The sequence below is a fragment of the Silene latifolia genome, chromosome Y, assembly GCF_048544455.1.
Source record: "Silene latifolia isolate original U9 population chromosome Y, ASM4854445v1, whole genome shotgun sequence".
Classification (NCBI taxonomy): domain Eukaryota; kingdom Viridiplantae; phylum Streptophyta; class Magnoliopsida; order Caryophyllales; family Caryophyllaceae; genus Silene; species Silene latifolia.
This window is the reverse complement of record NC_133538.1, coordinates 433005273-433025728: the sequence shown is the minus strand read 5'-3', so window position 1 is coordinate 433025728 and position 20456 is coordinate 433005273. Positions and strand designations below refer to the sequence as shown.

The 20456-nt window shown below is 37.8% G+C and overlaps 1 protein-coding gene and 1 pseudogene across 1 annotated transcript; one reads left to right on the top strand and one right to left on the bottom strand.

Annotated features, from left to right (window-relative positions):
• Positions 1 to 2288: 2288 nt before the first annotated feature.
• Positions 2289 to 2906, top strand: LOC141633250 (histone H4). The gene has a single exon (XM_074445698.1). It carries the CDS (start codon positions 2359 to 2361, stop codon positions 2668 to 2670), a length of 312 nt encoding a protein of 103 aa, XP_074301799.1. The 5' UTR covers positions 2289 to 2358; the 3' UTR covers positions 2671 to 2906.
• Positions 2907 to 3814: 908 nt separating this feature from the next.
• Positions 3815 to 8882, bottom strand: LOC141633249 (UDP-glucuronic acid decarboxylase 5-like; annotated as a pseudogene).
• Between the last annotated feature and the right edge of the window lie 11574 nt (positions 8883 to 20456).

Genomic DNA, 20456 nt, shown 5'->3' with positions numbered 1-20456 from the left:
CTAACGAATAGATTTAACGATGCGCGCATAAATTAAAATTAACAAAAATAATGAAGTGATTATGTTGTTTACGTACCGATGATTCGGGTTCCGTCATGTTAATTAATCTTGTTAATTGTTGTTGTCGGTTTTTTTTTTAATTTAGTTGGTTTTTTTGTGGAAAGAGAATTTTTTTTGGGGAGATAAATGAGAGTAATGTGCAAAAGGGCATTATCGTCTTTTGGAATGAAAACGTCGACGATAGTTACTAATACATCGATGATGAAAATCAGCCCTCCATTTGAAATGGTTCGAAACCAAAACCTCACCCTTCCAAATAATGGCTGCTGCTATTTAGCGTTGACACTTTACTAATTATCGTCGACAATTAGTGAGGAACTTCCAACTTTGGCCCTCTTACGTATTTGACTCAACATCCCTCTAATCTATCTCTTGAAAATAAATCGAATACACGAACAAAAAATAATCGAAAACTAACGAATAAAAATAAATCGAATTAACGAGCTAAATAATCGCCAAACAAACAAACCATTAAACTTAATCTAGAAACAAAACAATTGAACGAATTACTCTACTAGAAACCAACAATAACAATTGATAACAAAATTAAATGGATTAAAAACCAATCAAACAAAGTGGTGTTAAGTAAATTAGGCAAGCCTACTTCTAAAATTCTGGGCAGCAATTATACTGGGCAAAGGAAGAATAATTGACAAAATGAATCAACAAGATGACAAGGGAGTCCAACAAAGACTACAACAATCCGCCACTCAAACAAGACCACCAAGTCACGACCATCCAATTATCCATCTGGAACCAGCTGTGGATCCACCGCATCCAGCCCTAGGCACGGACGTGGAACCACCACGTCTCCACCTGGGTTCAAACGTGGTTCACCCACGTCCTGACCTAGGCTCAGACATGGTGGTTCCACGTCCACACCTAGGGTCTGACGTGGTGGTTCAACGTCCCGACATAGGGTTTGACGTGGTGGTTCCACGTCCGACCCTTTTTTCCTTTTTTTTTTTTTTTTTTTTTTTTTTTGTAATTCAATTCCATCTCGTCAAAATCGCGTCCACCTCCATCACCATCACCAACATCTTCCACCTTATCGTCAGACTCGCTCCAACTCCGTCACCATCAATAGCAATTTCGCAGATTATGTTTGTACTTGGGTTTCGGCTAATTAGTTGTGTTTGTAGATTGAGAACTTCAGATTTTGCAATTAATTGGGATGTGAAGATACTTGTGTGTTTGATTTTAGAGTAGTGATTTCATTAAATTCAGATTGTTTTTTGCCCATTATTTGCCTTTTTGATTGCAATTGGTTTTTACTTTTTTTGCTTTGTTTTTGAGTTTGCTTTTGCTTTCATTCTTTGGTTGAATTTTGGTAGTTTCGGATATGCTTGCCGATTAAATCGGTAGTGTTTGTCAATTGAAGTGTATGGGGGTAATACATTAATTAGTTCTAAGATAATTAGTTCATTTCATTGTTATTGACGATAAATTCAAAAGTTGGAGCATATATTGAGGGAGAATGGAGGATAGTGTGAGGGGCAAATTAGGAAGTTCATTATTTATTGTCGACGTTATTTAGTAATTTGTCGACGTTAAATAGTAGCTTGGCAAATAATTCCCTTTTGGCGCTTGTGTGTTTATCTTTCTCCACAAAACTCACCACACCCAAAACTCAGTTGAATAAGACCATCCTCAAGCAAGGTCATCAACTGGGTCGTGACCTTGTTGAGTCACCTTAATGACACCTTAAATTAGGATTAAGGGGATGATTTTGGTGACCTTGAAATACTCAGGGTCAATTGGTGACCTTCAGTTGAGTTGATGACCTTATTGGTGACCCGATAGGTGGCACACTCTCATTGACTGGAAAAAAAAAAGGACAACCATCAAAACAAAGGGAGGGTGACCTTTGGTTGAGTATGATGACCCGGTATGTGGCACTCTCTCATTGGATGGAAATTGGAAAATGATTGGGTTGGTGACCTAGGTCGTGACCTTTTACTTGAGAGAGTGAAAGTGGGTTAAGATAATTAAGATGTGATTAAGATGAAAAATATTGGTGACCCGATTAACTCGACCTTCTGCTTGGGCATTGTCTAAAGAAACACACATTTCACTTTTTTCACACAAATCCACAATCCGCACTACACTCTCTCATCAATCTCAACCGTCGATCTTCCCTCAATCAACGTCTCACATTCCTCTTCACCCTCTCACACGGATTACTCCTTCCTTATAAATACCCTCCAACTCCCCTCACCTTTAATCACAACAATCATTGCCTCTCTCTCTCTCCTCATGATCTCTCTCTAAAAATCCCCAAAACAAAAATCAACAAAAATGTCAGGACGTGGTAAGGGAGGCAAAGGTTTAGGAAAGGGAGGAGCGAAACGACATCGTAAGGTGCTCCGCGATAACATCCAGGGTATCACAAAGCCAGCAATCCGCCGTCTAGCTCGCCGTGGTGGTGTCAAACGTATCAGTGGGTTGATCTATGAGGAGACACGTGGCGTTCTTAAGATCTTTCTAGAGAATGTCATCCGTGATGCCGTTACCTACACTGAGCATGCCAGGAGGAAGACTGTTACTGCTATGGATGTTGTTTATGCTTTGAAGAGACAAGGAAGAACTCTTTACGGTTTCGGCGGTTGATAAATGGGTGAATGATCTGGTTGATTGTTAGCTGGTAATTAGGGTTTTAATCTAGTTATGGTTAATGAAATGTAGTTGATTTTGTTTCGGTTTTAGGTTTTGGATTTTTTTGCTGTGGTGTTGGAATTGATGAAATCATGAATTTAGAAGTCAATTATTAAAGTAATGCAAATGAACATCTTGTTCTTGCTGCTAATCTTGAGTTTCAGCTGTTAATTTTATTTCTTCTGGTTTCGTTTTATGTTTTATGTTTGTTGCGTATATTTTGTTGATGGCTTCAACTTATCTTGCTCATCGATTGATTGCGGAGAATTTTGCTATGATCTGCAGTGATGTTCCTACTTCTGAAGATTGATGATTTAATTTTCTTAAAATTGCAAGTTCCATTTTCTACCGCTTCAATTTGCACAAACTGTCGAGTGATTTGGGACATTTAAGTTTCGTTATACATGTTACACAGGATATTTTCAGCAACAGGATTGCAGGAGGATGTGAAATTATGACGGAAAATATCGTTGTGCTAAACCAGCACAATACTCTGTATCAAGGGAGTACCATCGGAAATGAAAGCAGATTAGCAATAGGATTTAAGATTCCGGAAGTGAATTTAACAAGACAGCAATGTTATCGACTTCTCTTGCCTCAGCTTATCCGAAAGGATTAGTTGTGGTGATGTTTAATCTTAGTGATCAATGCTTTTATGATCTTCTGTGTTCATATTTCTGCAGAATTGCTACTTCAATTTTCTTCAGCTTTGTGTATTTTGTTTATCGTCAAAATTTGGATATGTGCAATGCTATCTACCTTCTCGTCTTGCAACGAGGTGAATAGCAGAACTCAGAAAGATTTGTCTATATTTAATGAACTGCCATTGCAGGTTCAATTTTCTTCCGCTTTAATTTGCATAAACTAAGTAACTTGGGGCATTAACTTTTGTTTTACACGTTGCTTTAATAATCCGCATCTTCCAATTGAGCTGCATTGAAGATATGTTCAGCAACAGGATTACAGGAGGATATGAACTTATGATGGAAATGTTATCGGAATACCATTGTGCTAAACCAGTATTGTACGCTGTATTAATCAAGGCTTGAGTAACAGCGGAATGAAAACAGATTAGCAATAGGATTTGAGTTCCTGGAAGTGAATTAAGAAGATAGCAAATTATTCTTATAGAATCGACCAAAAGATGTTTATTTTACTCTCGTTGAATGTTCTAAAAGCAATGGTTAACACTTAACATCAAACAATGACCTACATTTGAAAAATAAAGCCAAAAAGATGTCCTTGTTGGTGACTTTCTTCTATCTCCACAGCTCACTTAATATAGATCCTTAGATCTTCTTGGGAACCCCAAGCCTAAGACGGAAGTCCTCTTCCATGAGAGGAAGTCCGTCACGCAACTTTACCTTCGGCTCCCATCCCATCCGAGCAACTCCGTAGCCTTGGAGATGTCGGGTTTCCTTTGTCTTGGGTAATCCGGGGTATTTTCCACTGAGATTATCTTCACATTCGGGTTGATCAACTGCAATCTCATGTGTCCAACTTTCGTGTTAAAAATTATGTTGCATATTATAATGTTGAAGACTAGAGCATTCAAAAGTTCATGATTTTATTCTTGGTCAAAATCATGAAAATTTTGCGAGTCAATTCCAACCAAGATGCTTTAATAAGGAGCGCACAACATGAGTGTAGTAGCTATTTTCTTAAACTAAAAAGATAGGAACTTGCCTCTTTTACAGTGTCTGCGAGTTCAAGCATCGTAAATTCACCTACATTGGCCACAACAGTTTGTAAAGAATGGTTAATTTTCTAGAATAGTGTGTGCTCTATATAAAATATTTCTACACACATTGATACTAACCAGGGTTTCCAATGTTGATTGGGCCGGTATGTTCTCCTTCCATGAGTCTAATGAGACCATCAACCTAGAAAAGTAGAAATTCACAAAATCCATGTGAGGTTATTTGTTAACCGACGACACAAGGTAATGAGACTACAAGGAAAAGAAGTTATCGTACCATGTCAGCGACGTAACAAAAGCTACGAGTCTGAGTCCCAGGAGACTGAACTGTCAATGGCTCATCCCTACAGAGATGACAAGATTGAGTCATTTACCAGTTTAATCCTTCTTAAATAATTCAAATACAAGGCAGGAATTCATGAAATAAAAGATGTACTGTATTACATGTTAACACATTCTAAACTTTAGGATTAAATTTTTTATTATGGCGAGGTTGTAACTTGTAACTACTAACTTGTAAGCTACTCACTCCGTCCCGGTCATTTGTTTTCCATTTCCATTTTGGGGTGTCTCAGTCAAATGTAAAATGTTTACCTTTCTATTTTGGGAATGTTTTTAATGAACAATTTGAACATCCCCACTCAATTTGGTCCACTTGTCATCTAAAAATTGGTCCTCTTCTCTTTGTTTGGTCTTTGTGCCAAAACCAAAGGTAAACAAATGACCCGGACGGAGGGAGTATATTTTTAACAAAAAGTGAACAGTAGCCTTAAACTCTCAGCAACAGTTGATAGTTCACAACATTTTGTGGTGGTTTTGCTATTTTTTGACGAAAAGTGGACCATGCAGATCAAGGTTTCATTTATTCAGCAGTTGATACACTCATTTTATGTGAAGCTTGGATCTCAGATGCCATAACGAGAACAGAGAAAAATTGGTAACACTGAACGCCGACAGAGCTAAAAAGAAGTTTGATCACCTAAGTGCTTGAGCAATGAAGTTGCTGACAACACGGCCATCATCGATATTCATACGAGGTCCATAAGTATTGAATATCCGCGCCACACGGATTTCTGTCCCAAGAGCAGAAGGCATTATCAAAATAGAGGTCGTTTGGAGAAGGATGACTCAGGAGAGAAATTGTGCACATACCAATGCCATGCTGTCGGTGATAATCAAACATCAAAGTTTCCGCAACACGCTTGCCTTCATCATAGCAACTTCGAACACCTAACAAAGAATTAGAAACATTAGTGCACAACACTCGACATTTGGAAGACTACGCTTACATGATGCCTCTATTGATTTAGAGAATGTAATTATGTAAATACAACTGTCATTTTATTTGTCTAATGCTTCCTTTAATGACCTAATATCCCTCATTTTGTGCTTGAATGGCATGATTTGGTTCTGCGAACTTTTAAGCTCTTATCTGTAGTACTTATTATCATTTTTTTTTGTTGTTGTAAATTTGTAATATGCTGTAGATACCAAGAGTATATCAAAGAACTATGAAGGAGATATTGAGATGTGTGTTTTAAGAGTCAATTCCCGAGAGAAGAAATATGGTCAAACGGTTTTAAAATCATTAGATAGAAGCACTTACCGATTGGGTTAACGTTACCCCAGTAAGTTTCTGGTTGAGGATGCACAAGTGGATCACCATAAACCTCAGAGGTAGACGTAAGCAAAATCCTGTAAGAACGCAAATATATGATGGCGAAACTCACAAGACAAGATAGTTTGTCTTGATTGTCTACATCTATTAATTGGAAAAGACAGATATACATTACCTAGCTCCGACACGCTTAGCAAGTCCAAGCATGTTAAGAGTACCCATCACATTTGTCTTGATTGTCTGCAAAGTATTCAATTCTTAACTCAGATAAGTATATTTTCATCGTGTCAAGGCATTTATACTTGAAATAACCCTATAATTTCATACTGTTATTAATGATTACTGACAAATGAACTCTGCAAGTTTCGAACAAAACTTACAACATAGACTCAACCTTTTAAGGCAACAACATGGATTTGCCACCTATCATATAACCATTGGGGAGAGGATAATTTGGGGCGTCCAGTTCGCAAAGAAAATTATTTATCTGAAATTACAAATGTAGATTTACATCTAAGGTCATATGAATAAACTTAGGGACTACAAGCACGAATAGTATCTCTCAGATCAGTGTGCCACACCAGCAACACGGAGACATATCAGTGGGATTGAGTTACCAATGTCTAGGCATCGGAGGCAGAAAGCAATCGAACTTAGTATGAATAATAGATGCAATATCTTAACACTACGCAGGGTTTTTGTAGGGTAAGGAAAGAACACAAGGCAATCAAATTCTATCATAGGAAAATTTTGGAAGAAAAACAACATGCTGCATTCCCATCTAACCCAATCCTCAAAGCTCTGTTTTTGGCCAGTCTCGTATAACCACAAGCTTATTGCGTTTCGAATCAAAACTGAACGCCATTCATCCTTCTTAAAAAGTACGCAGCTTAAATAAAAATTTAGATTCCAATGACACCGGGGGGGGGGAGATTCGAATTCCTAGGTTATATTTACATAGTGCTTATGTACCTACAAATCTCATAATTTGTATAAAATCTAATCTTCCTAGTAACTAGATGGCACAGGGGGGGAAGAAGAAATCAAATCAAATGACATGTTTCGAGGAAGAAATGTATACAAAGTTAGTGCTGTGATTAAATAACATCAGACTTGTACTCACTTTAACAGGGTTGTGCTTGTAGAAAATAGGAGATGCAGGACAAGCAAGGTGGTATATTTGATCAACTTTAATCAACAATGGCTCCGTGACATCTGCGAACAATAAAGATCACATAAAACTACTATACCATGATAACTAGTCACAAGTGACAACTAGCATAAAGCGCTCTGCCGGATGCACTATGTACACTGTTATTACTGTAATGACAATTACGTAATTATAAAACACCGGATGGCACATGGCAGTTAAGCTTTAGATGAGAGTTGCCCTCAACATCAGTGATAGACTATATATGCTATCTTGTATATAAACATTTTCAAAAAATGTGTTCCGTATAGTAAAAGTAAATGCTCTACTTGCTTGACCTCAACATTTTCAACAGTTCCAACTCGAAGAACCAAAATTACTTCTTGAAAATCGGAGTTCAAGTGTTTGGTCTGCCATTCTATCAGTATAATTGAAAGAAAAAGTACCATGAAAAAATTGTCAAAAGTCAACACAACATAACAATAACGAGAGATCACCACGAGATAAGTACCATGACGGATAAGCTCAAATCTTGGATGGCCAATCCATTTCCTAAGGTTGTCCTTCGAACCAGTGAAGTAGTTATCAGCAACGATAACCTGATAAAAAAAAAAGTACAGGGAGAATCATTTTACCATGACCAACACCAACATCCATTTCCTAAGGTTCCTTTATCGATCATTACTTTATAGGATAGAATCAAGTCCCTGGAAATATAATTACCTCATTCTTCTCGTTTTCCATCAACCTATCCACCAGGTGGGAGCCGATGAACCCTGCTCCCCCGGAAATCAAAATTCTCATGTTCGACTGTCACAAATAAACTAAGTCAATGATTTTGTCAAAACGCTATATACATCCATCCAACCTTCTCTAGCTCCAACATAAACCCTATCATCAATGTGAACATGAAATCCAGCAACTTCACTAATCTCGACGTTCTCACTCAAAATGGTTATTAATCGCAATGTTCTCATTAAACCTAATTCTCACAACCTGATTTTACTGACAAAATCCACATAAGCCCACTTAAACATTAAATACTCAAAACGAACACGTAACCAACAATTCAACATAGCACAACTCAAATCATCACTCAAATGGTCTACATTGCTGCATACTACTTTCATCAAATACGCCAAATACGGCGTAAAATGGAAAATGCCCACAAATAGATAAACACATTTCACTCGAATGAAAACTACTTCACACCATTTTAGCTTATACTCACTCCGTTTCAATCATTTGCTTACCTTTAATCAAAATACCTCTCACAAAACATATAAAAAATAAACAAATGACGGGAACCGAGATAATACTAATCTCAAACATAATGTACCATGACATAAACAGTCCTAACAAAAGTGACCCCGTGTTTACTTAAGACCGTCACAAATGAGAATTTGCGAACAAACAGTCCTACAAAAATGAATGAAATGGCAAAATTCTACCTGGAAAAATTTGGAATTCCTCAAAGGAGATGGAGGTGGAGGTGGCTTGCTTCTCTCCATCAGCTGCCATTGTTTTCAGATCCCCTTCTCAATAAAATTCACACCTTTCAACAAAACAAAAAACAAAAAACATCAAATTAATTTTTCAGCTTTTAATGCGGTCCCACATAAACAGCCCACTACTTTCCTATACTCCCTCCGTCCGTTCAAGCCAATTACATACGCAAGTTTGATTAAAATACACGTTAACAAACGTAATTGGCTCGAATGGAGGTAAATGGGATCTTTTTAATAGATCAAAATCAAATAAAGAAGAGGGAAAATTGAAACATACTTTGCTATGAATTGAGAAACTAAAACTGGGATTTTGAGATCAACAAAGGTTGGGGTATTAATTTAGTTTAATTTAGTTGTCAAGTAATTAATGTTTAAATCAATAAAAAAGGGCAAAAATTAAGGATTTTGAGAATTTTTTTTTTTTGAAAGGATTTTGAGAAATTTTTGGTTAGCTTTAAATTCAAGCTAGATAATATCGACGTCACAACAAACCCATGTGTGGGTGTAGGTCGTAGGACACCCATGTGTGGGTTACATACTCCCTCCAACCCCCCACTCCCCACTTATCCTCAACTTCCTCCTTTTTTTTTCTTTTAAAATTTTAAAATAAAAATTAACTTCCATTTTTAAGAAAAGTTACGACGGTCATATTCAGTTTAAGTGTTACATTTACGATATGACACTATTATATTCATTTTAAGTTTAGTGAATGTGACAATATTGTTTACTGAATATGTGCTTTAAAGTGCGATATTCACAATAGGACACTATCATATTCACTTTCAGTTTAGTGAATATGACAGTGTAGTTTGATGAATATGTATTATAGGGTGTGATATTCATCTGATGATTCTATTATATTCACTTTCACTTTAGTGAATATGACATTTATAGTTTAGTGAATATGACTTTATTTATTCAAATATATTGAACAATAATCATGAACGTTTAATTTCATACCAAAATCGCATAATACAAAATAATTTAAGGAAAAAAAATTATGTGATATGATATGAATATGTCAATTACGTTATGTGAATATGTGAGGAAAAATAAAATAAATAACAAAATATATCAAATATGATCTCAATTTGTAGAGGAATAAAAATTATGAATAATAATATATTTTTTATTATTTTCTAATTTATTAAATTTATAATTTATCTATTATAAGAAAAAAATTAAGAAAATTGAGTGCCATGCACCATACTCCTGGGTGCATGGTATAATTTACCTACTGAAGTTATTGAGAAAAGTGTGATTAAAGTTTAAGGATTTATTATTATCTCACCAAAGTTTAGTTATTGATTAATTAATTGTGTCGTTGGAAATGATGGCACAAATAGTTAAGGGTGAGCAAAACCGGTTAACAGGACCGGATTTGTAAACCGGTTCGGTTACCGGTTTTCAAAAACAGGTTTTTTCCCAAACCGAAACGTCCCGGTTTTAAACCGGTTAACCGGTTTTTTAGCAATTTAAAAACCGGATCCGAAAACCGGTTACCCGGATCCGAATTTATAAACCGGTTTTAACTTTTTTACCCCAAATTGACGCTTTTCAACCCACCTCTCCATCCTAACTCTTAAATTCCTACGTAAACCTTCGTGCATCCCCATTAATTCAACCAAATCACACATCTTTGTTTATTTTAAGTCGTTTTCTTATTGTTTTTTTTCGAAAAAAAAGTAAACCGGTTTAAAACCGGTACTCGGTTTTGCTTTTTTAGGACCCGAAACCGAACCGGATTTCCCAAAAAAAAAAAACCGATTCGGGCACCGAACCGGAAAAAAAACCGAATTATCGGGTTTCTTAATTCGGTTATCGGTTCGGTTTCGGTTTAAAAATTCGGTTCGGTTTATTTTGCTCAGCCCTACAAATAGTGATGAGATAAGAAGCGGAAAGGCTCCGTGTAAGGCACTTTAGGTATCTGATTTGGTAAATTTTAGGTACTTTATTTAGTTTATTTGACTAAAATTTTAGGCACTTTATTTTGTTGTAAGTGTTTGACAAGTAGCTTATTTAACCAAATAAACTACCCGAAATAAAATGCTACCTAGGGGAGCATTTGAGATTTCAGGTACCTAATTTGATTTGATTTTCCATTTTTACCCCTTAAATTTATTCTATTAAATAATTATCATATTCTTTTACGTCATTTCATCAAAATCAATTACCTTTTCAGTTAGTTTGGCAAACACTTTTTTTATATGAGTAGGTTGTTGGAATATGTGTCCTCCGACAATAATGCGATCACGACTGTTGATCATGATGATCACATGTTTAAATCTCATTATAAAGAATACAATTGGGAAGTAATTTTGTTATCACAATCGGTCAACATATATCGGTAATGATTGGCTGACTAGAGTTTGACATTACTGTCGTGCGACGGTGGTGATCAGTTGACCCCCTAGGTCATACCTATAGGGCAACACTCTTAATTGATTATTTAATTAATCGTATAATGTTGCGAGTTAATTAAATTACTTGAAAATTGACGGACGATTTTGGAAGTAAAATTTACGTATCAAATTGAAATGTGATTAAATGAGATACGGTCTGAGTAATTGAATTGTATCATTACTCGGATGAAATAATTGTTTAATGTAACAATTAAATTTGAATGAATTGTTATAAATACAAACTGTTGTGATTTATAAATTGGTAAAATTTTTGGTACAAGTAATTATGATATTACTAAGTCGATTTTTGTATGTGACGTATTTTTGATAATACGTTGATTTTTAATATGATAAAAATACATAACAAATTTATGTGACATGTGACATGTGACATATTGACAATTGACAAAAATAATATGGATTCCATATTATCAAATGGACCGAAATAATAGGAGAGGTTTAAGCTAATTAATTGTTTTATTTAGTGGTAAACATAATGATTAAAAAGCAAGAGTAGCCATGCAACCCTATTAACCTTGTGAAGACAAATATGGGCATGCATGGGCTCACCCATTAAGCCCCCTCCACCCGGTTTTTTATGACAAAAACCATCATGGTTTTTCATCTAATTTTTACCTAATATTACACTAAAATGTGTTAGTGATTATTCATTCTAACGATCATCCAAAATACAATTCTAGAGAGAATAATAATCCTCTCCTTCTTCTCTCTACAAAACCGAAAATAATAAGTGTTTATATTATTTTTGGGTCATTTTTCTACTAATTAATATTATACTAGTTCTTGTAATATTAATTAAATTAAGAGAAAGCTTTGGGTATTAATCCTAAGGAGAGATCCTATACTTGGATCTTGTTCTTCCATCTTAAGAAAGCTCAAGAACAAAAGAAAAGGAGATTTCTTTTATGCCCAATAAAACCGAAATCATCAATGTAAGGACATGATTTCTCCTCTATTTTAATATTGTTTGCATGCATAAAATCCGCATTTAATTTTATGACAAATTAATTTCGACATATATGAGTATGTTTGTATGTATATAGATCTAAATTTCCTTCAATCGATATCAAGAGCCACGGTTGTTTGCATGCAAATCGGTTAAAAGTTTTTCCGAGTTATAAGAATAACAAATAAAACTTGTAAAAATTTGTGTTATTATGAGATATCACGAAATTAATCCATGCATGTTAATATTTCTGGTCCTAAAATGTTTTAGGATATTTTGGTTAATTTTTCGGATTTTTATTGTTCATATTTTAAAATAATGGCATTTAAATATGATTTTATGAGTAAAAATGTCATTTTTGGTCTAAAATTAGCTATACTTTGAATTTTTCATTGATTTTTGGATATGTTGTCACATATATTATTTTGAGATAACCTGTAAATTTTTGTAATTTTTGGACTTGTTATGCTCGAAAAATGAATTTTTCATTATTAAATTCAGATTTAGGTGAAAAATAGGTTAATATGAGTTAGATTTCGAATCTGGTCATAGAAAATTAATATGTTGTCACATGCAATTTTACAAGATGTGTGTAAAATAATTGGCTATAAAGAAGTCTTTTTGCATGATTTATGGATTTTTGAAGAAAAATAGCATAAATAGTGACATTATTAGTGAAAAATTAATAAAACATAATCTATGACTTAGGAAAAACGTCTAATGTTGCATTTTATTATATTTTTCAGATCTAAAATTGAAAAGTTCATGAAAATAATTTTTCCATGTTTTTATGATTATTTTATTAAAAATCGATAAACCGCAACATTGTTTTTCCGGGAAAATTTCGAAATTTTTAACCTAAGATTTTGAACATTATGAGTGTCATGGTATTTTTCCAGAATGTTCATGAATTTAAATTTCAAATTTTGAATTTATTTGAAATTTTGTGATTTATTTGAAGTTTATAGCTTATTTTTGTAATTTTTGGTCCATTTATGAACAATTTTATAAAATATGGGTTAATTATGGTCAAATTGTTAGTGAAGACTAAATTTTGAGTCCTAAGAGGTTAGGGTAATTAACTTATGCATAAATATGAGTTTATGTATTTTTGTGATTATAAAATGTTGAAATCACGCAAATCCGTAAAAACCGAGTAATATACGATATTGGCTAATTAAAGACGATTTAGCATAAAATTGAGCATGTTCATACATATTATAATGCTGCATTTTCTTTATGATTGTCATAATTTTAATTTATGTAATTTTGAATTATGTAATTTTACTTAGTATGGCCTTAGATTTTAATTGGTATTTCCCGAAATGTATGGAAATATCGATTCGGTTGTAATTTTTATTGTGATCTCGTATCACCGTTTTGTAATTTAATAGATTTATTTTATTTTAGTTACAAATGTATAATAGGAAATTATGTAATTTATTATGTAATTTTATTCATTCGGAGTTCCCAAAGACGGATTTCTTCAAGAATGGCGATACATAAAGACGGTGTTACCTCGAGATGCGTGCCACAACCAAGGTTCAAGGGACCAATGGAGTTGGTTTCCGAATATGTAATAGTTAAATAGTTTTTCTATTTTAGGAAAGGCCATACTAGGATTTATTTATTTATTTTTATGCTTGCATTTTATTTTATGTCGCATGCATCGCTAAATCGCCATAACTAAAACATGCATCCTTATTTTATCGAGTTTATTGACCGTGTCAATTAAAATTATCGTAGTTCACCGCTTTAGTTCACTTAAAACGTGATAGATAATAAATTGGCATGACCTCTCGCTAAAACGAACAATTGAGATATAGCCTTACCAAATAGTAGAAACCATGAAAACCTATTTCGCGAGGGAGTGCACTCGGCTACCCCGGGGTACAAACCTTGTTACGTAGGGGAAGTGGGTGATGAATGTTAATCCACCGAATTCATGTTGATAAGGGATGTATCGGCTACCCCGTGCCCAAGTTGATGTGGGTTTGGATAATGGACACATTTATTCGAAATTTGGATTGTACTCAACAAAAGTTATTGATAAGGGTTGCATCAGCTACCTCGTGCCCTTGTTGATGTGTTTTGGGCTATAGATAAACATTAGAGTAATTTTATCGACCAAGAGTTCTAAAAGTAGAATCGATTAAAAGGTTAATCCACCGAGTTATATTGATAAAGGTTGCATCGGCTACCCCGTGCCTAAGTTGATATGAATTTGGGTCTTGGAATCATTTATCTAGTTGGGTAGAGGTCACTAGAAAAATGCATAAAACTTGTTTAAATCATACATTTTTACGAGTATCATTATTAAAACGACAATTGTTTTACTCCTTATATTTTGTTTTGTAGACCACTTCTTTTTCATAACAAATGGCAACACCAACACCAACTCCTAACGCCACACCTCTCGCTACTTCATCATGGCTCCGATCCTTTATGGATCGATGTAAACTTGAAAAGAATGGGTCAAATTTCTCCGATTGGGATGCCCAACTCAAATTAGCCGCCGAAGGTGACGACAAGCTTCGTTACCTTACCGAGGCCTCTCCACCCGAACCCTCCACTAGGTCCACCGCGGCCACTAGGGAAGCATATGAGGCTTACTAAAAAAAGAGTCCGCCGCAATGAAAAATGTCTTGATATTTGCGATGGAGGCGGACCTCCAAAGGAGAGCCTTTAAAATGGGCAATGCTAATGAGATTTACTCCAAACTTGTGACCATGTTTACACAAACTCCGCGGATCGTCCAATATGAGGCGGCCGCGGCATTCTTTGATCTCGACTTCAAAGAGGGCCAAAAGGTTAGCCCTCATGTGCTCAAACTCATGGAGCTTGTCGAGACCTTGAAAATTCAAAAGGTTGAAATCCCCAAAGAACTCATCGTAGATAGGATTCTACACTCCTTGTCCAAAGTCAAGGCATATGTGCAATTCCGGGTGAATTTTAACATGCAAGACAAGGACGTGTCTCTTGAGGAGTTGCACAAGTTACTTGTGCAAGCCGAGAGGGACATGGGGTTAAATGTGAACCCTCCCAAGGATGTGCTTAACATAAGCACTAAGAGTAAGGGGAAGTTCAAGAAGAATGGGAGAAAGGGCAAGAAGCTAGCTCCCACTGTAACACCCCCATACTCCAAGTGCCTTACCAGGACCACTCAGGTATGAAGACATCACCATCTCGGTCGCCCGAGGTATGATAATCAAATAGACAAAACAGAAACAACGTTTATTATAAATAGCTTAATGAATAAATACAATCCTCAAACCAAACCAAAGTACGATACATTATTCCAAACTATCTCGTTATCAATCGAAATGTAAATAAATGCTAAACTACGGCGGAAGACTCTATCGTCATGTCGTGGCCATCCCGGCTATCCCGACTCATCTCTATACTGTTCAATATCTCGCTCACCATCCCCGAATGGATCACCGCAGTTTACAAAACAACACCGGGTCGAGACTAATCACACAATCAATATAGATAACAATAATAAGACAAACACAAGACCGAATCACACACACACACACACACACACACCACCAACTCCCATCATCTCAATACCGATTGTCCATTGACCCACGATGGGGGACCGCAGCCGTTCCCACCTAAGCCCCGCTCATCGTACGAGCGATAACCCTATCCCATTAATGTGCACATACCCTCCCGTGGCGGGTTCCACGAAGGGCGAAACTAGGGCGTGAAGTCACTCCCGCAAGTGACCCCACTCAGCCGAGAACGCATCTCGAGAACCATAGACAACCAAACACAATCACAATCATCATATCCAACAACTAACTACAGCACATCACCAATATCCCATTATGGGACTAATACTGAGTAGGAAATCCTACCTGGAAAGCACAACACGCAGACGGTATCTACAGCTGTATCAAAACGGCTCCTCTACGAATTCTCCTCCTATCATACAGCACATAAAGACTATACATCACAAACTACACACCAAAACCCCCAATTCCTAAATTAGGGTTTAACCAATCTTAACAAAACAACATAAAAACTATATTAAAAGCTTACCCTCGACGCAAGGAATCCAACGACACGAAAAACGACAAGAACCGACCGTCTGAACTCCGGGAATTGCTAAGAATGCGATTAGGAAGATGAAGTGGCTGCTTTCTCTCTTAAACAGGGTTTTAGGTTTTATAAAAGTGAATTAAAACAATGACGAATATGTTTAAATACCTTAATCGCATAATTAACAAAACCCGAAAAAACTCCCCGTAAAACCGGACACTCGATCGAGTACCCAAGGTACTCGATCGAGTACCCCCTTACTCGATCGAGTACCCAACAGGTCAGAAACTATTTTATTTCGTAACTTGCCCATACTCGACAGAGTAAGGGCTACTCGATAGAGTACCCCAAGACATATAAATACGGAGTATTACAGTCTTCCCTCCTTAAAAGGAACTTCGTCCCCGAAGTTCAAACCACTACTAAACAAAGGTACTCCCATAAGCCTCCCGACTTGAAGGTCAAACAAACACAACGTAAAGCATGATACTAACCCAACTTATCCCGACAAACATACCGACACAACATATAAAAGGTGTATAAAACTCTTAAAAACTCTCGCGATCATCTCCTACCCCCCTAAAAGAAACAAGGTTACGTCCCCGTAACCATACATACCTGATCAAAAAGGAAAGGGTAACGCTCTTTCATGATATCCTCCGCCTCCCATGTAGCTTCCTCAGTCTCGTGGTTAGACCAAAGGATCTTAAGCAAGACTGTCTCACCACTCCTAGTCTTTCTAACCTTTCGGTCTAGAATCTGCTTAGGCACCTCAAGGTATGATAAAGACTCATCTAGCTCTAAGCTCTCTGCCTCCAACACATGTGACGGGTCACTCACATACTTCCGCAGCTGCGATACATGAAACACATTATACACTCTCTCCAACGCAACTGGTAAAGCCAAACGATAAGCAACTTCCCCAACTCGCTCTAAGATCTCATAAGGCCCTATAAACTTCTGACTTAGCTTGCCTTTCTTCCCAAATCTCATAACTCCACGCATCGGAGACACTTTCAGAAGAACCTCGTCCCCAACCTGAAACTCTATGTCCCGACGATGTAGATCTGCATAACTCTTTTGTCGATCCGGAAATTCGCTCTCATCCGTTCCCCGATCATCTTAATCTGTTCCACCATCTCATGCACCATCTCTGGTCCTAAAACCACCGCCTCAAAGACTATCGTCCCAACAGATTGGACTCCCGCATCTCCTCCCATACAAAGCCTCAAACGGTGCCATACCAATACGGTGTGATAGCCGTTGTTGTTGTAAGAAAACTCTATCAAATCCAGCCTTTGCTCCCCGACTACCACCAAAATCCATCACACAAGCTCGCAACATATCCTCAAGAGTCTTGATTGTTCTCTCGGTCTGCCCATCTGTCGCAGGATGAAATGCTGTACTCATCTTCAAAGTCGTTCCCAACGATTCCGCAACTCCTTCCAAAACCTCGATATAAACCTCGCATCTCTGTCGGACACTATGTCCTTAGGGACTCCATGTAACTTAAGCACATTCTTTCGATAGGCCATAGCCAATTGTGCCTTAGTCCGTGTATCTTTCATTGAACAAAGTGAGCCGACTTAGTCAGACGATCCACTATCACCCAAATCATGTTGTTACCTTGTTGACTCTTCGGCAAACCCACAATGAAATCCATGGAAATAGATTCCCACTTCCACTCAGGCACCTCTAAAGGCTGAATCTTACCTTGTGGTCTTCTCTGTTCCCCTTTAACTCTTTGGCATGTCAAACAACGGACACAAACTCACTCTCTTTCTTCATCCCGTGCCACCAAAACGTTTTCTTCAAATCTTTGTATAGCTTGTCTCCACCTGGATGAATTGAATATGGTGTGCAATGCGCCTCTGTCATGATTGTCTTTTTCAACTCCTCGTCATTCGGAACACACCACCTACCATCAAACCTCAAACTACCATCTGTATGAATAGAAAAGCGGGACACCTGTCCCTTTTTCTACTCCACTCTCCACTCCACTATCTTAGGATCCAAAGCCCGCTTATCCCGAATATCATCATAAAACTCCGGATGTACTTGTCATATCACCCATGGCATCCCCTTTTCGCATCATATGTATCCCAAAGCTCGCTACCTCATCCCTCGGCCTCATCAAAGATAGAGTTGTACACAAGGAATGTACACTCTTTCTACTCAAAGCATCAGCAACAACATTGGCCTTCCCTTCATGGTAGATAATTTCCATGTCATAATCACCAATCAGCTCCATCCACCTCCTCTGTCTCATGTTCAACTCCTTCTGCGTGAAGATGTACTTAAGACTTTTGTGATCAGAAAATACCTTAAAGATTGCTCTATAAAGGTAATGTCTCCAAATCTTGAGAGCAAACACCACTGCACCCAACTCCAGATCATGAGTAGGGTAGTTCTCCTCATAAGGCTTCAACTACCTAGAAGCATAGGCAATCACTTTACCATTCTGCATCAACACACATCCCAACCCATTCTTCGAGGCATCTGTATAAACCTCGAAATTCTCGCTCCCCTTCAGTAATGCTAGGACAGAGCGTGGTCAAACGCTCCTTTAATGTTTGGAACGCCGTCTCACAACCCTCATCCCAACGAAACCTGTTCTCTTTCCTCATCAACGCTGTCATCGGTCTAGCTATCTTGGAGAAATCTTTCACGAACCGTCTGTAGTATCCAGCTAAACCCAAGAAACTTCTAACCTCAAAGAACATTCTTTGGTGCTTCCCACTTTGTCACTGCCTCAATCTTCGCCGGATCCACAGCTACCCCATCTTTAGAGATTACATGCCCCAGAAAAGCAACTTTCTCTAACCAGAACTCACACTTGGACAGCTTAGCATACAACTCATGATCTCTCAAAGTCTGCAACACGATCCTCAGATGCTCCTCATGCTCCTCCTTAGTCTTAGAGTAGACCAAGATATCATCGATAAACACTACTACAAACTGGTCCAAGAACTGTCTGAAGATCCTATTCATCAAATCCATAAACACTGCCGGTGCATTAGACAACCCAAACGGCATCACCACGTACTCATAATGGCCATACCTTGACGTGAAATTTGTCTTTGGTATGTCCACTCTCTAATCTTCACCGATGGTACCCGACCTCAAATCAATCTTAGAAAAGATGCATTTGCACCACTCAACCGATCAAACAGGTCATCTATCCTTGGCAAAGGATACTTGTTCTTTATCGTCACACGGTTCAGCTCCCCGTAATCTATGCACGAGTCTCAAGCTCCCATCTTTCTTCTTCACGAACGTAATCGGTGCTCCCTAAGGCGATACACTTGGTCTAATGTATCCCTTCTCTATCAAATCATCCAACCGCTTCCTAAGTTCCTCCATCTCCTTAGGACCCATACGGTACGGTGCCTTAGAGATTGGCCCCGTCCCCGGGCTTCAACTCAACGGTGAAATCTATCTCCCTCTTCGGTGGCAACCCCGGAATCTCCTCCGGGAAAACATCTGCAAACTCTCCCACCACTGGTATCTCATCAACTGCTGGACTTTCTATCCGATCATCTCTCACATGACACAAGATCAACGGACATCCCTTCCTCAGATACGACTTCAAGGTGACAAAGTGCAATCAACTTAACTTTGGGTTTGACTAGAAACCCACGATAAGACACACTTACACCCTTTGGACCCCTTAAGGACACTTTCTTATGATGACAGTCTATCTTAGCTTTATACTTTCCTAACCAATCCATCCCAACTATCATCTCGAAACCATTAAAAGGAAACTCTAGCAAGTCTACAGGGAAATCGACTTGCCCAACTATCAAAGATACATCTCTAAACAACCTCCCACACGATACAGACTCACCCGAAGGTATGAAAACTTGCTCCCTAACAGACTCATATACTCTCAAACCCAACTGTTTTACATGACTCGAAGACACAAACGACTGAGAAGCCCCCGAATCAAACAAAACAAACGTAGGAATACCATTAACAAGGAATGTACCGGTGATAACGTGCGCATCTTCCTCACCGCCTTCTTGTCCATCATGAACAACTTGCCATCGGTCTTCCGCCCACCTCCCGGACAAGATCGGGCGATGCGGTCGGCTTAGCACCCGACCCTTGATTGTTGTTGTTGTTGTTCATCGGTGTCTTCTGATAAGAATTACCGCCGTTGCGGTTGCCTCCACTGGTAGCTCGACCTCCCGGTTTGGCCATGATCCAGCCCGGTCGTTGCTCGCAAAGCTCGTGCGGGTCTCGACAGATCCGGTGCACTCGTGCACTCATGTCTCTTGTGGCCTACACCACCACAACCAAAGTAGGTCACTCCCCAACTATTACTCACACCCCCTCGGCCTCGCCCAA